This window comes from Mastomys coucha, unplaced genomic scaffold (genome assembly GCF_008632895.1).
Source record: "Mastomys coucha isolate ucsf_1 unplaced genomic scaffold, UCSF_Mcou_1 pScaffold9, whole genome shotgun sequence".
NCBI lineage: Eukaryota > Metazoa > Chordata > Mammalia > Rodentia > Muridae > Mastomys > Mastomys coucha.
Window position 1 is genome coordinate 10974102 of NW_022196915.1, and position 13881 is coordinate 10987982.

The 13881-nt window shown below is 47.4% G+C and overlaps 1 protein-coding gene across 5 annotated transcripts in view; it reads right to left on the reverse strand.

Annotated features, from left to right (window-relative positions):
* Positions 1–13881, reverse strand: part of Dlg5 (discs large MAGUK scaffold protein 5) — a 110453-nt gene that overhangs the window by 35250 nt on the left and 61322 nt on the right. For all 5 annotated transcript variants that reach the window (XM_031362906.1, XM_031362907.1, XM_031362904.1 and 2 more), the window contains 4 exons: positions 10788–11047; positions 9416–9728; positions 4836–5020; positions 2667–2792 (listed from right to left, as the gene is read on the reverse strand). In XM_031362906.1, the coding sequence (XP_031218766.1) occupies positions 2667–2792; positions 4836–5020; positions 9416–9728; positions 10788–11047 (884 nt within the window). The remainder of the gene's footprint in view (positions 1–2666; positions 2793–4835; positions 5021–9415; positions 9729–10787; positions 11048–13881) is intronic.

The following is a 13881-nucleotide window of genomic DNA, read 5'->3' on the forward strand; positions in this document are numbered from 1 at the left end:
CACACACACACACACACACACACACACGAATAAATAAAGTTTTAAAGAGATTTCCAGGAGAGGAGTTACTCAGTTGAAGACTCCCCCTCGAAAGCAGCTGAAATGGGGTTTGTGTGAGGACACATAGATCAAAGCTATCAAATAAGGACCCTGGAAATACCACCAAATGATGCAAAGGTACGAAAGTAATTTGAAAGAACAGTTCTCTGGCCGATTTGAGTGGGTCAACATCAACAGTTTACCAAGGGAAGAGGTAGACTGGAGGGATGGCTCAGTGGTCAAGAACACTGCCTGCTCTTTCAGAGGTTCCAAGTTCAATTCCCAGCATCCATGGTGGCTCAAGACCATCTATAACTCCAGATCCTGGGAACTGGTTGCCCTTTCCTGGCCTCTGCTGGCACTTGCATTCATACAGATAGACGCATATGTGTGTGTGTGTGTGTGTGTGTGTGTGTGTGTGAGTGTATGTGTATATACATGTATGTATAATAAAATAAATCTTTAAAAACTCCCCTCAACTAAACCTCATACCTTTTTAATTAACTCAAAATATATCATAGATTCAAATATAAGACAGAAACCCACAAAACATTTTGAAAGAAGCCATGTATGGTGGCACACTCCAGTAACTCCAACACTGAGGAGGCTGAGGCAGGAAAATGGTGAGTTAAAGGCCAGCCTGGCTACATGGTAATACCCTGACCCCCTCCCAAAAAAAAAAAAAAAAAAAAAAAAAACAAAACAAAAAAACAAAAAAACAAAAAACAAAGGCTAGGGGTGTTGCTTGGTGGTAAAATGCTAGCATCTTAAGGTTCTGGTTCAAATCCCAGGTCTAGGGAAACAAATAGCCTTGATGCTGAAGGTTACATGAGAGGCTTTTTTGGCACAGTACATAACAGACTCTTTAAATTAACAATTTGGACTTCATCAAAATTAAAAACTTTAACTATGGGGGAAATTCAGTAAAGAAGATGGAGAAAAGACCAAGAACACTTATCACAGAGCGGTGACTGACATGCGATATATTAGATATATATTATATCTATTATATATATATTAGATATATATATCTATCTATATATATATATATCTAATATATATATATATTAGATATATATATCTAATATATCGATATATATTAGAAACTACTTTCTAATATATGGGCCCAGGCTGCCTTAAGTCTGTCCACGCTGCCTGCTGACATATAAGGGACCTACTTTTGTCTCCCTAAGGCTAGGCTGCAAGGCTTGTACCTTTGCCTTAGCTGCGCTCAGGCTATGGGATGCTTCCTTAGCCTCCCATTCCTCCTTCTGGGCCTCTAGCCCATCCCTACATCGGGGAGCGGTGCTACCCAATGCTCCACACCGATGCTCAGGACATTCTGCCTGTCACCACGGGGTCTGCCTATGCTTCTCCAGACTGAAGGTAGAGACATCCTTAGTAGCAAACCACCAGTGAGAAAATTTAGCAGAGAGGAGCTACAAACACAAACACGATGAACGAGCAGACAGAAGCCAGTGCTTTTTCCATGCTATAGCTCTAGCAAAATGGAGACCCGCCTTCCAAACCACACTGTGGAGCTTCAGAGTTTCCCTTAAAATAGTGTTTCTTTCTTTTCTATTTCAGTGACAGATAAGAGACTTGCATGTGCCATGCTCTCTACTAATAAACTATACTCCTGCCTGGTGGGATTCCATCTGCTCCTGGGCAAGGGCCTACCACGTTGCCTCTAAAGCCCTGGACTACTTAGAGTATCCAGCTCCCTATGGTGTAGGTTATTTAATAAATGAAGCTATTGATCTTGGCAGATATCTACTATTGGAAGGAAGGGAAACTGCCATCCCCTTCTGAAAGGGTCCCCTCACTGTGAGGTATGATGTCTTCTGTGCTTGCACGTGTGAATGCCCCAGTGTCTTACCATATCAGCTCTAGAAATGTCACATGATGAGCAGAGCCACTGCCTCCCAAGTAGAGTTTGAGTCTAGACTGTAAGTAGAGTCATTGGGCTCTGCCAATTTCAACTATAAACTCTAAACTTTATATTTTCTACCCACAACTAAGGGTCACCAAGTGTCTAAATGGCCCCCTTGGAGAGTGCTGTGATTGGAAGGAAGGTGCCCAGTAACCCAAACAGCCTTATAAAAGGGCATCTACAGAACACAAGTAGAACAGACGACCAAGCCATGGTAGTTCTGGAAAACCGCCCACTGTTACTTCATCGATACGCATGTGCCTCTCTCTTCTTCTTCCTATGCACTCTGAGCACCATGACTACAGCAGAATGGTGTGCTTGGTTACTGCTGTTTGCTTTGTGCCTCTCCAGGACCAGGATGGATGCTCAGTACACTTCTTGTTGAGTGAATAGAGGATTGGATAAGGAAATGAGCAAACTATAAATGATGCGGGCATGTCCACTCTCAAATACATTGCCTTCCCATGTGCCTTGGCATTAGGTGCCTGTCCTGTCTCCATGAGCTTATCAATGGGCTGGTGCCATCTTCTATAGACTGCCAATATTCAAACCCATTCTGTACCCTCACACAGTGAAACAGAATAAAGGACACAGTGGCAAGTCCCTACTCAGTGCACTCAAGGGCACCCCACCCGAAAGGGAGAGGGACAGTCTAGGCAGAAGCCCATCCCAGGCAGGTAACACCCAAGCCTACTTGAGTTCCTTAAGTTCACGGCTGACATCATTCTTCTGCTTCCGAGTATCATCCAGGCTACGAAGGGCTTCAGCAAGCTCGCTCACGGCTCGATCTCGCTCTCTCCTCAGGTTGTCGCACAGGGTCCTGGTAGAGAAAGCAGAGTCAAGGTTACTGTGAACAGCAAGTATGGCCTGAGGTCTGTACTGTACCTACCACCTGTCAGCCCTTACCTCCAAGTTTCAGTATAAACAAAACAAGCACAAAAGGGGTGCATGACCCCACCCTGACCAGCCCACTATGTAACCAGATACACCAGTCAGACCTCAGTACTCTCCTACCTGGGGGATGAGGTCCACGCTCCACACACTCACTCTTCTAGCAGGAGCTCTGTGGCAGCAGGCGGGGGGGGGGGGGGGGGGGGGGGGGGGCGCTCTCCTTCACAGTGAGATTCCAACCCACTTGGTAAGCTTCGGCTTTCCTTAACTGACCATGCACAGGGCTTTTTACCTAAGTCACACTACAAGGCTGAGGGACAGTTAGCCAGGACTCAGCTCTCTGTCTCTGTGGCTCTGTTTGGGTGCAAGAGGAAACCTGATGGGGCCCTGGGAAGAAGGGGGAGGGGCAGAGGGGTTAGGCACTCAAACCATTTCATCTACCTAGGCAGGAAATGCAAGCCTACATCATGAGGGCCTGTGCTTGGCCATCTCTAAAATAATGTGCCCTACAGCTGTGCTCATGCCTCCATGTCCTAAAACCTTACTGCCTTGATCATAGCCCAGCTCAGGAGGAACACAAAGAGTAAACAGGAAGCACCCAGAAGACCTTAATGCCTCTTCCATACCACACACCAAATATTTTTAATGTCTATCTCCACCATCTGAGCCTCTCTGCCAGGGCACAGGCCTGTCCCTTTTATAGTCTCAGGGGTGTTTCAGATTCCCTCATTGGCCAACTTACTGTACCTTTTCCACCATCCCTGGTTCTGCACTGGCACAGGATCTTACCCACACTCCTTTGCTTCTATTCAAGACACTCAGAATTGAAACTCAAGGACATTGTCACCCTACACCTTGGGATTCTCTAGACTAGGACCTGGCCACAACCAAATCCTTCCTCAGAGACCAAAGGCAGGTGGCACCCCTTCCATCCGCAATGCTCATCCTTGCTCTCCTGCTGAAGAACCTGCACTCGGGCTTCAGTTCTAGCTCAAATGGGCCTGGGAGACTTCCTTCTACCCTGAGTGGCCTACATGTCCCATGACAGCCTGAGGACCTGGATGTCACCTTCATGTTCTGTCCTGCCCTCTGACCTAGAGCCCCTCCTAGATATTGGACCCACACCCTAGGTATAGGCACACAGAAGCATCCTCTAAGCTCTTGCTGCTCAGGAACATAAGACACTGCCACAGCAGATGTCTAGCAACACAGAGAGAAACAACAAAACACATTTCACAAAAGTGGCTTCTAAAAAAAAGGTGGTTTTGACCCTGAACACAGTTCATACTCAAGATGTCTAGAAGTGAGCTGGAGAGATGGCTCAGCAGTTAAGAGTACTGACTGCTCTTCCAAAGGTCCTGAGTTCAATTTCTGGCAACTACATGGTGGCTCACAACCATCTGTGATGGTAATCTGATGCCCTCTTCTGGTGTGTCTGAAGATAGCAACAGTGTACCCACATACATACATGAAATAAATAAATCTTAAAAACAAAAACAAAACAAAAAAAATGGGCCAAGTGGTAATGGCGCACACCTTTAATCCCAGCACTTGGAAGGCAGAGGCAGGTGGATTTCTGAGCTCGAGGCCAGCCTGGTCTACAGAGTGAGTTCCAGGACAGCCAGGGCTATACAGAGAAACCCTGTCTTGAAAAACAAAACAAAACAAAACAAAAAAAGTCTAGAAGTGAATCAGGAAGGAAATATAATAGAAATCTCTAAAGTCAAGAGGTGAAATGAGAATCAATTGAAGGAGAGAAGGGAGGAAGCACAGTCCCTGTCTCCTTTTCTGCACACAACCAATAAGTGTGACCCTTCTAACAGACTCCATTGCACAAGAGAGACAACCAATAAGTGTGACCCTTCTAACAGACTCCATTGCACAAGAGACACAACCAATAAGTGTGACCCTTCTAACAGACTCCATTGCACAAGAGAGACACAGGACCACACCTGCCCAAGAGCGCTCTTACCGGATGCTGTCACGCTCTGCCACAATCTTGTCCCTCTCCTGAAAGGCCCAGTCCCGCCGGCACTTGGCCACGTCTGCTTCCTGGAGGGCTTCCTTCAGCTCCTGGCATAGTGCCTTACACTGTTTTCGGAGGATTTCCACCTCTTTATTGGCTCTCCCGGCATCCATGGTCACTGTGTCTTTGATCTAAGGGAAAGAGGTCGGTGAAAGGGGTTACCCACATTTCTGAGGTAAGTGAAAGGTGTTACCCACACTTCCAAGCTGCAAAGCTTACTGGCTCAGCGGTGGGGCAGAAGGCTCAAGGAAAACACTAAGCTCAGGCACTTACTTCTGAAACACTCCAGCATTTGTCTCCCTGTAGGGCTCTCCCCTCTATTAAGGATGCTGGCCTTGCTGAGCCAGCACAAGCACAGTGAACTATTCTGGAGAATGGAGTAGCTCCCACCCATGTCTGCCTCTCTTTGATTCCTACTGGGCTCCTCAAAATTCCTAGCCACTGAAACAAATTGCCCTAAAAACACTGCTCCTCAGACACTTTAATGAGATAGAGGTAGGGAGATTAAAAGTAACTGTGGAACTAGGGAGCCAAGACAAGCCAACTGACTGACGTCTGCTGAAGCCCTCAACTTTGTTGATGCCACACTGCAGGAATCTAGAAGTGACAGGCCCACAGTCCTACCCTTGCTGAGAGACCATTTTCACCTGTCTCCTTCTCTGCTGACCTATACGCCAGTTCACAGCCTCCAGTTCTCAGCCTGGGGTCTCACATGGCCATCTTTAGTGGTCCTGAGGCCCCAAGTGCTGCTGACGCCTATGCTTGGAGCAATATGGGCAGTTTCAGAAGCTCCTCACCTGAAAAGGGGCTACCAAGAAGACCCAGGGGCTACATCCCACTCCCCAGCAGGTGCCCTGCCCACCCAAGGGTCCCAGGAAAGAGGGTATAAGAGGTGTGTGGCAGAGAATATGACTTCCAGATAGGACAGCGCTGATTCTTTTTGGACACCTTTCCTCTTAAGCACCATTGGCTGCACAGCCCAGCTGAGCTGTGTTCCTCATGCAGACACAACTGCAGCCAGGGGTAGTGGGAAGGCACTGCCAGCCATGGTACCTCAGATAGTCCTTCTATATGACACAGTGCTCCACTTAGGGGAGCAAGCAAGACCTGGCAGAACTTCCCAAAAAGAATCTCCATGAAGACACTCTACGATCAGGAAACCAGATGAACCATTCCCTAGAGCCACATTACACCTAAGAAGCACAGGTCTGGCTTCCTCTTGGCTAGTAACAAGCTGGGATATGAACCTAGAGCAACATGCAGAGAGGTTAAGAATGTCAACTCTGGTGGCAGCAGATAGGAGTGGAGCCACAGGCTCTCCCCTGCTGCTTGCTGACTCAGAACAGTGACTGGAAAAGATTCCTGCCTCAGCTGACAAGCCACCTGTCACTCAGCCAACACCCCCTGCATAGCCTCAGAGGGCTGGCTCCAGACTAAACGGCATGCCTGACTGCCTGAGTGCTGAGTACCAAGGGCTGAAGGCTGAGGCTCAGACGTCAAGCCTCCACATTAAGGATGCTCACTGCTGGAGGCCAGCACAGAGGGGGGTGAGCGGGGGGGACTCCTGGGTGCTCTTCATACCTCCCTGTGTACATGGCCACAGCCTACACTAATAACTTCAGGAATTTGAAAGCTCCATGGAGCAGGCTTTCTGTCTTAACATAGACTAACCTTATAGATATTCAACATTCCATGATTTTTTTAGTCTAGTGACCGATTTGGTCATTCTCCAAAGTGTTTTTTGTTTGTTTTGTTTTCTTTTCTTGTTTTGTCACTGTGGTCTTCTGACTTGATATTTACATCAAGTAATGTAAATATCATTTACCCCTTTGCAATAAGAACATACGCCAATACTAGGACACAAAGAGGAACAGATTGGGCTGCCTAGGACATTTATCAAATTCTAGGGCATTAAATTGACTTACTGAAAGTTCCTTTACGGATTGGCATGGTAGTGGATGCCTACAGTCCCAGCACTTGCATTCAGGAATCAAAGGCAGGCAGATCTCTGCGAGTTCAAGGGTAGCCTGGTCTATATAGTGTTCCAGGTTCCAGGCTAGCCAGGGCTATGAAATGAGACTCTATATGAAAGGAAGGAAGGAGGGAGGGAAGGAGGGAGAGAAGGAGGGAGGGAGGAAGGGAGGGAGGGAGGGAGGGAGGGAGAGAGGGAAAGAGGGAAAAAAGGAGAGAGGGAGGGGAGGAGGGAGGGGAGGAGGGAGGGAGGGAGGTTCCTTTATATAATTCTCTTTTCTACAATTTCATCAAAGTTGGGTGAGGCGGGTAAAGTAGGTGATATTGCAAGAAAGGTGCTGTCCTCAACACACACACACACACACACACACACACACACACTCACTCACTCACTCACTACATGCTTCTCTTGGCAACGGCCTACACCTCAGTGGTCTGGGGAACATCAACCCCTCTATATGGAACTGCCATTATTAATCCATTTTACTTATACAAACAGTTACATGGGTGTGTGCTCATCCTAAATGGGCAATAATAAAACAGACTCCTGTCATCCCAACTCTGTGAAGATACAACTGCTAATCGTGTTTTCTGTTTGTGTCATTTGAAAACCGTCCCTCAGGGACAAACGTGACTATCTGGTTTGCAGACTAGGGCACAGAGTCAGGAAAGAGAGATGAGAGGTCATGTGACTGAGGGGACTCACACTCTAGTTCAGGACCTCAGTTCCTCTCACTCTCCAGTGCCACACCTCTACCTGGGTACAGAAGGAGCCACTGTAGGTAAAGGCCACCAGTGGGGTGACTAATCTTGGTTGTTAACTTGACACACATAAAGAAAGTAAACCGTAATTGAAGAATTGTCTCCATCAGATTGGCCCATGGGCATGTCTATAGGACATTTTCTTTCTTTTTTAAATTGTTTTCTAGATTTACTTTTGTTTTGTGTGCATGTGTGTATGTGTGTGTAAGTATGCCTGCATGTATGTACATGCCCTGCATGTGTGCCTTGTGCCCACAGAGCCAGAAAAGAACACTAGATCCCTTACAATTGGAGTTACAGATGGCTGTGAGCTGCCATGTGAGGGCTGGGTCCTCTGGAAAAGCAGCCAGTGCTCTAAGTGCTAAATCATTTTCCCAACTCTTTGGGTCATTTTGTTGATTGGTAATTGATATTGAAGGGTCCAGCTCACTATGAACAGTGCCATCTAGGCAGGTTCTATATGTGAACGATATGTGAGCCCGGGAACAAGCCACCAAACAGCATTTCTCAGGGGCTTCCACTTCAAGCTCCCGTCCTTCCTGCTGGAGCTCCTACTCCAACTTCCCACAAGGATGACTAAAATCTGTAAGATGAAAACCACCCTTTCTTCAACAAGTTGTTTGGGGTCACAATGTTTATCGCAGAAAGAAAACGAGACAGGTAGCCTAGTTGTCCACACCCCCACACCACCCACCCTGCTTTGTCCCTGGTACACAGTGATCTCTGTAGAGCACCCATGCCAGTCTGACCTTCCTTCCATTTCTCACATACCACTTTGCTCACCCGCATCCTAAGAGACGTACACAGAAAACGAGAAGCATTGAGGCAGGAATTGAGAGCAGCTTTGATGGGGGTAGAGGGATACTCTAGTATTCCCAAGTCTAGAGACTCTTGTCAAAGCCACAGCATGACCAAAGGGCAGACGGCAATCTCCATGCCTGTCATCTATATCCCAGCAGGGCACACCTGGACCAGAAAGGACATTCATCAGTGGGGAGGTACAGCTGGCCAGGCAGGAAAGCACACAGGAGTTAAGCTAAAAGGCTCAGTCCTGCCTGCTGAATACCTCAGTCTCCAGCTCTTGAAGGACTATCCCAGAGAGCAAGGCTTTAGAACAAGGCCTAAGGCTCAAGACAGCAGAAAGCTGTGTACACTTAGAGTGTCCTGCGAAAAAGACCAGAAGCTCCTCTGAGTACACAAATGGTTGGTGGACAAAGGCCCCCGGGGGTACTCTTCTGAGCCCATAAGGCTATCAGTTCTATGCAGCTAAGAGCTCTAGAGGGAATCAGGACCTTGTTCACAGAGTAGTAGCTCTCCACTTGGCCAGAAAGAACAGTACATCCCTCCTATAATCAAGCTACGCTGTTTTGAAACAAACAAACAAGCAAGCAAGCAAGCAAACCAATGTTAGTGTCACAGTATAGACAAGACAAACACGGCCTTGTGATGATTTACTATTCAATTGTCTCATTTTATACACAGACAAAATACAGCCTTGCAACCTGGGTACCTGAACAAGGTCATGAGACCACCTCAGTCCTCCTACCCAGGAGGCACCTTGTACCCATGTGCATGTCCTCTGATGTCTTCCTGTATCTAGGACAAATGGCCAGACATTCTGACCCATTTTTCCTCTGGACCCCAGACTAATGTCAAATACCAAGCCCAAGATCCGCAGAGACCCAAATGCTATTTTACAACCCAGCCTGTGAAGAGAAGGCCCCGCCACTCAGACCTTCTCATCCAGCCCTCAAGAACTCTGTGGCCACCTTCCCTGCTGGACCACTGCCTACCTGCCGCAGGGCCTCCATCTCCTCGCTGGCTGCCTTCTTCTCGGATGTGCTGCTTTTGAGCTTGGACTCGGCCAGCTCTACCTCTGTCTGTAGCTTGTCCAGCTCAGAGATGACCTGGTCGCGCTCGCTCATGATGAGCTTGTACTCGCTGTACACAGCATCACGCTCCTCCTTGTATTTCTCCGACTCTTTGGCGGTTTTCACCTGCTTGCTCCTCAGCTCTGTGAGCTCAGATTGCAGCAGCTCCATCTCCCACTGTAGGTCCTTGTTCTGGGCTGTGGCCTTGCTCAGCTCATGGTGGATTGTCTCAAACCTGAGGAGGAAAATGTGAAGTGGGAGGGGCAGGGACCTGCCATGTCAGCTGTGAGGCTGCTACCCCCAGCACCAGCCCCGCTGTGCGAGACAGTCAAGCATGAAATTTTGACTGAGGTCATTCTCACCCCCAGAGAGAATGGTCACAAAGTACTAGTGCCCTGGGCCTGGAATGTTTCTCAGCCTTTAACAAATGCCAGAAGTTGAACGGAGGACTGCGTGCTCTTACTCTACTAGAAAGAACAGCACATTTCCCCTATAGTGAGGCTACATTACTTTGGGGGAAAACACACACACGTATAACACCAGAGTCACAGCCTAGGAAAAGACAAACGTGGCCTATAACAACCACTTCATTTTATAGACAGACTTAATACAGCCATGCAACATGGGCACCTGAACAAGGTCATGAGGCAAGCTCAGTCCTCCTACCTTGCACCCAAGCAATACGCAAGACAGAGCCTGTCGTGTTGGAGTAGTGTTTCCTGAGCTGTGTGCCTGAGAACACCAGTCCTTCAGGAGCTCTAGCACCAAACAACAATAGCCACATCCCCTGAATCCAGCACCAGAGACACCAGTCTGGGTACAATCTGGTGATCTGTAAATCTACTTATATCCAGAGAATTTTCATAGGGAACCAGTGAACACCACAGAGAGCCCACACATGGCAGGAATGTGCTGCTTGCAATACTGTCCAGGGTGGGAATCACATATCTAAAACCAATGGTTCTTAATAAAAATGAAATTTCAAGGAACATACTGCCTTTCCCATTTGCAAGGTTCATGGCCACTATGGAGAAGGAGGTTTAAAGGGAAATCCAAGAGTCAGGGTGCTCAGGACATAGCAGGATGTTTACATGGGAGGAAAGGAAATTATTTCAAGGCTAGTGCAGGATCAAACACAATATTCTCACTGACTGGAGCACAATGTTCTAAGGTGTTTCTCTCCTGGAAACCTTGCAGATGATAAGAAGCCCACAAAGGACAGGAGCCTCAGACAAAGAGAACCCAACATACTACCCGCAACGTACACTGCCCTGTGGCCAGCCTGGGCTCCTACCTCCTCAGAGAGAGAGCACACTGGTGCTGTAACTGGATGGCCGTGTCCCTCTGCTGGGTCAACATCTCCGTCTGCTTCTGCAGGCGCTGGTTCTCCTCCCCGAGCTGTTCCAGACGGCTCAGGTCTGAGTTGTGCATGGCAACCTTCTCGCTGTACCTCTTCCGCAGAGCATCGTAGTCCTTCTTGACTACCTCCAGCTTGTCCATGGCCGTGTCATATAGCTTGTTGAGGATCTCTGATGAGCCATTGTGCTTCAGCACCTGGGGACCCCAAGGACTCATGTTTACCAAAGAGCAAGATGGGCAGAACAGGTATCTCCCCTTCTTCTAAAAAGCAAGAGTTCATCTCGGCCCTCATAGGGTAGTGAAGTGTGTGTGTGTGTGTGTGTGTGTGTGTGTGTGTGTGTGTCCATCCAGTGCTGTACTCACAGGGAGCTGATCCATTTAGATTAATTCCTTCTCAAACATTTGTGTTACAGAGAAATCCTAAGTACTACAAAGCAAACCATTCTATGTAAAGGAAGGCTATAATGGCCAGCCTGGGACTTGAGTTTGAAAAGGTCTATCTATGTTCACAGTTGCCTCCTGCCTAACTGACATCCAGGAACCTGATGGTGATGGTGAGCTGTCATCAAGCTGGGACCAGCCCATATGAAGTCTACAACTCTGGTCTCTACTAAGCAGAAATGGACTGCGGCCAGCACCCAGGAAAATCTACATACTGTTCATCCACTGTGCTTCCCAAGAAGTTGGAGTGCCGTATAAGCTGTCACACCTCCATACTAAAGATCAAATGTATCTGGTGTGACTCCCCTGGAAAATGACATGGGAAAGCTGGACCTCATTTCCCCTGGATTGACCCTTTGTCCTTTTTTCTTCCCTGTGTTAATTTCACCTTGTGTCCTATGGCTACAATTTTAGCCAGTGAAAACAATTATATATTGAGTCTTGGTTTTGAGCCCTAGCAAGCCACAGAACCTCAAAGATGGCATTAGGGACTTTCTAAAATGAGGACATAAAATGTCCAGTATTGTTCTAGGTATTGTCAGTATGGAGCAGGAGAGGAAGCAACTGTGCCTATGGTCTATTAATCTCAGTGCCAGCACTGGGAGAAATGGACCCACCTATAGAACAAGAACAATATCCTCCTACATTAACATCAACTTTCAAGAAAATGAAAAAAGGAGAGTACCATGTATAGGAGGATGCTTCTGAGCACCACAGAGTCAGGGAGGAAAGTTGTAAGGGAGGCTACCACCTGGGGATGGCTTTCTAAGAGAGTGATTTCTAAGTGAAGATAACAAAGAAGAGAAATTGGCTAAAAAGCACGGCTATAGCTAAAGACAGGGATACAAGTATAAAGGCTACAGGGCAGACACACAGTGTTAATGCAAGGAACAGTGAGAAGAAGACGCAGACTAGGTAAAACCCAGTATACATGGGGGCTTATAGAAGCCTGCCCAAGTCCCAGGCTCACAGGGAAGGCTGAATCCTGAGGATACAGCCGACTGTAGGAGTCTGGAAAGCATGGTGGAGCATGCCTGTCAGCCCAGGACTCAAACAGGCTCAGGCTTCAGCAGTGTCTAAGTTTGAGGCCGAAAGAGCTACATGCATAGCAAATACGCCAGCCATGGCTATGTCTGTCTCAAAAACAATAACCAAGAAAACAAAACACCAAACCAACCAAATATCCCCAAGCAGAAACAGAGAGAGAATATGAGCACAGAACACATCCTACTGTGAGTTATAGGAGCTCAGCTTCACCAGGGGTGCTGTTTAAGAAGAGAAAAACAAAACAAAACACTAGCAAACCTGAGAAGACATGGTTTTCAGGGGTTGCCTGTTGAGCACTACTCAAAGATCTTTAGCCTTGGTGACTCACCACCTCTGTGGGTTTGTTTCCTTATTTCTCAAATAACAGGACAAAACCGGAAAGGCTGGCTTAGCCCCTGCAGCTCCTACAGCCCAGGAACAACCTTGTTCACCATGGGGCCCTGAGTTATCAACACCATCTTTGCGGCCCAGACAGTCACAACCTTGAACCGTGGGACATTTCCTCCAGAGACAGACAGAGTATCTACACAGAAGGAACAAGTGATTCAAAAGTCAGAATCGAGAAGGAGAAGTGGCTCTGTGATTAAGAGCACTTGCTGTTCTTGCAGAGGACCCAGGTTCAGTTCCCAGCACACACATGCTAATTCATAACTGTCTGTAGCTCCAGTTCCAACACCCTTTTCTGGCCTCCACAGGCACTACCCATATATGGTATGCATACATACATGTAGACAAAACACTCATACACATAAAATAAAAATAAATAAATTCTATGAAAAAAATCAGGGGGCTGGACAGATGGCTCCGAGGTTAAGAACACTCAAGGCTCTTGTAGAAGATCTGGGTGGGTGTGTGTGTATCGGGAATAGGACTCAGATTCTCTGTGAGAACAGCGGGTGAGCTAAACTGTTGACCCGTCTCTCCAGCCCATGTTTTCATTTTTGCCACAAAGTCTCATATAACACAGGCTGGCCTCTAACTGGCTATGTAGCTGTGGTTGACCGTGAACTCTTGACATTCCTGCTTCTATTTCTCAAGTGCTGGGATTGCAGGCCTGTGCCACCAGGCCACAAGCTGTTGCTTCTCTCTCTGTCACAGCTGCTGCCCCCCCTCCCCTCCTCACCTCTCCTCCCTTCTCCTAAGGAGAATTTTACTGTCAGAATGGCTCCCAGTTTGTGTGTGTGCCTCAGTGTATGTCTGAGAGTAAAGTGTTTTCACAGTGCAGTGGGGGTTTTACCTTCTACTTTAAGTAAGTTTTATATTTCAATGCACTAAGATTTCCTTTTGAAAGGAATAGTTTCCAAAAGGAACAGGAAAGAAAGTTAGGAGTCCCAGCATATGCTGTAATCCAAGAGTTCAGTAAGTTGAAACAGAGAAACTGGAATATGTTTAACACCTAGGCCCTGAGCGCTATAACAAATAGAGGAAAAATGAAAGATGTAGAGAGGTGAGTGGAGCTGGCTTCTGACAGCCTTGGAGCCTCGCAGCCCTGGCTTCTGAGAGAGAGAAAGAGAGAGAGAGAGAGAGAGAGAGAGAGAGAG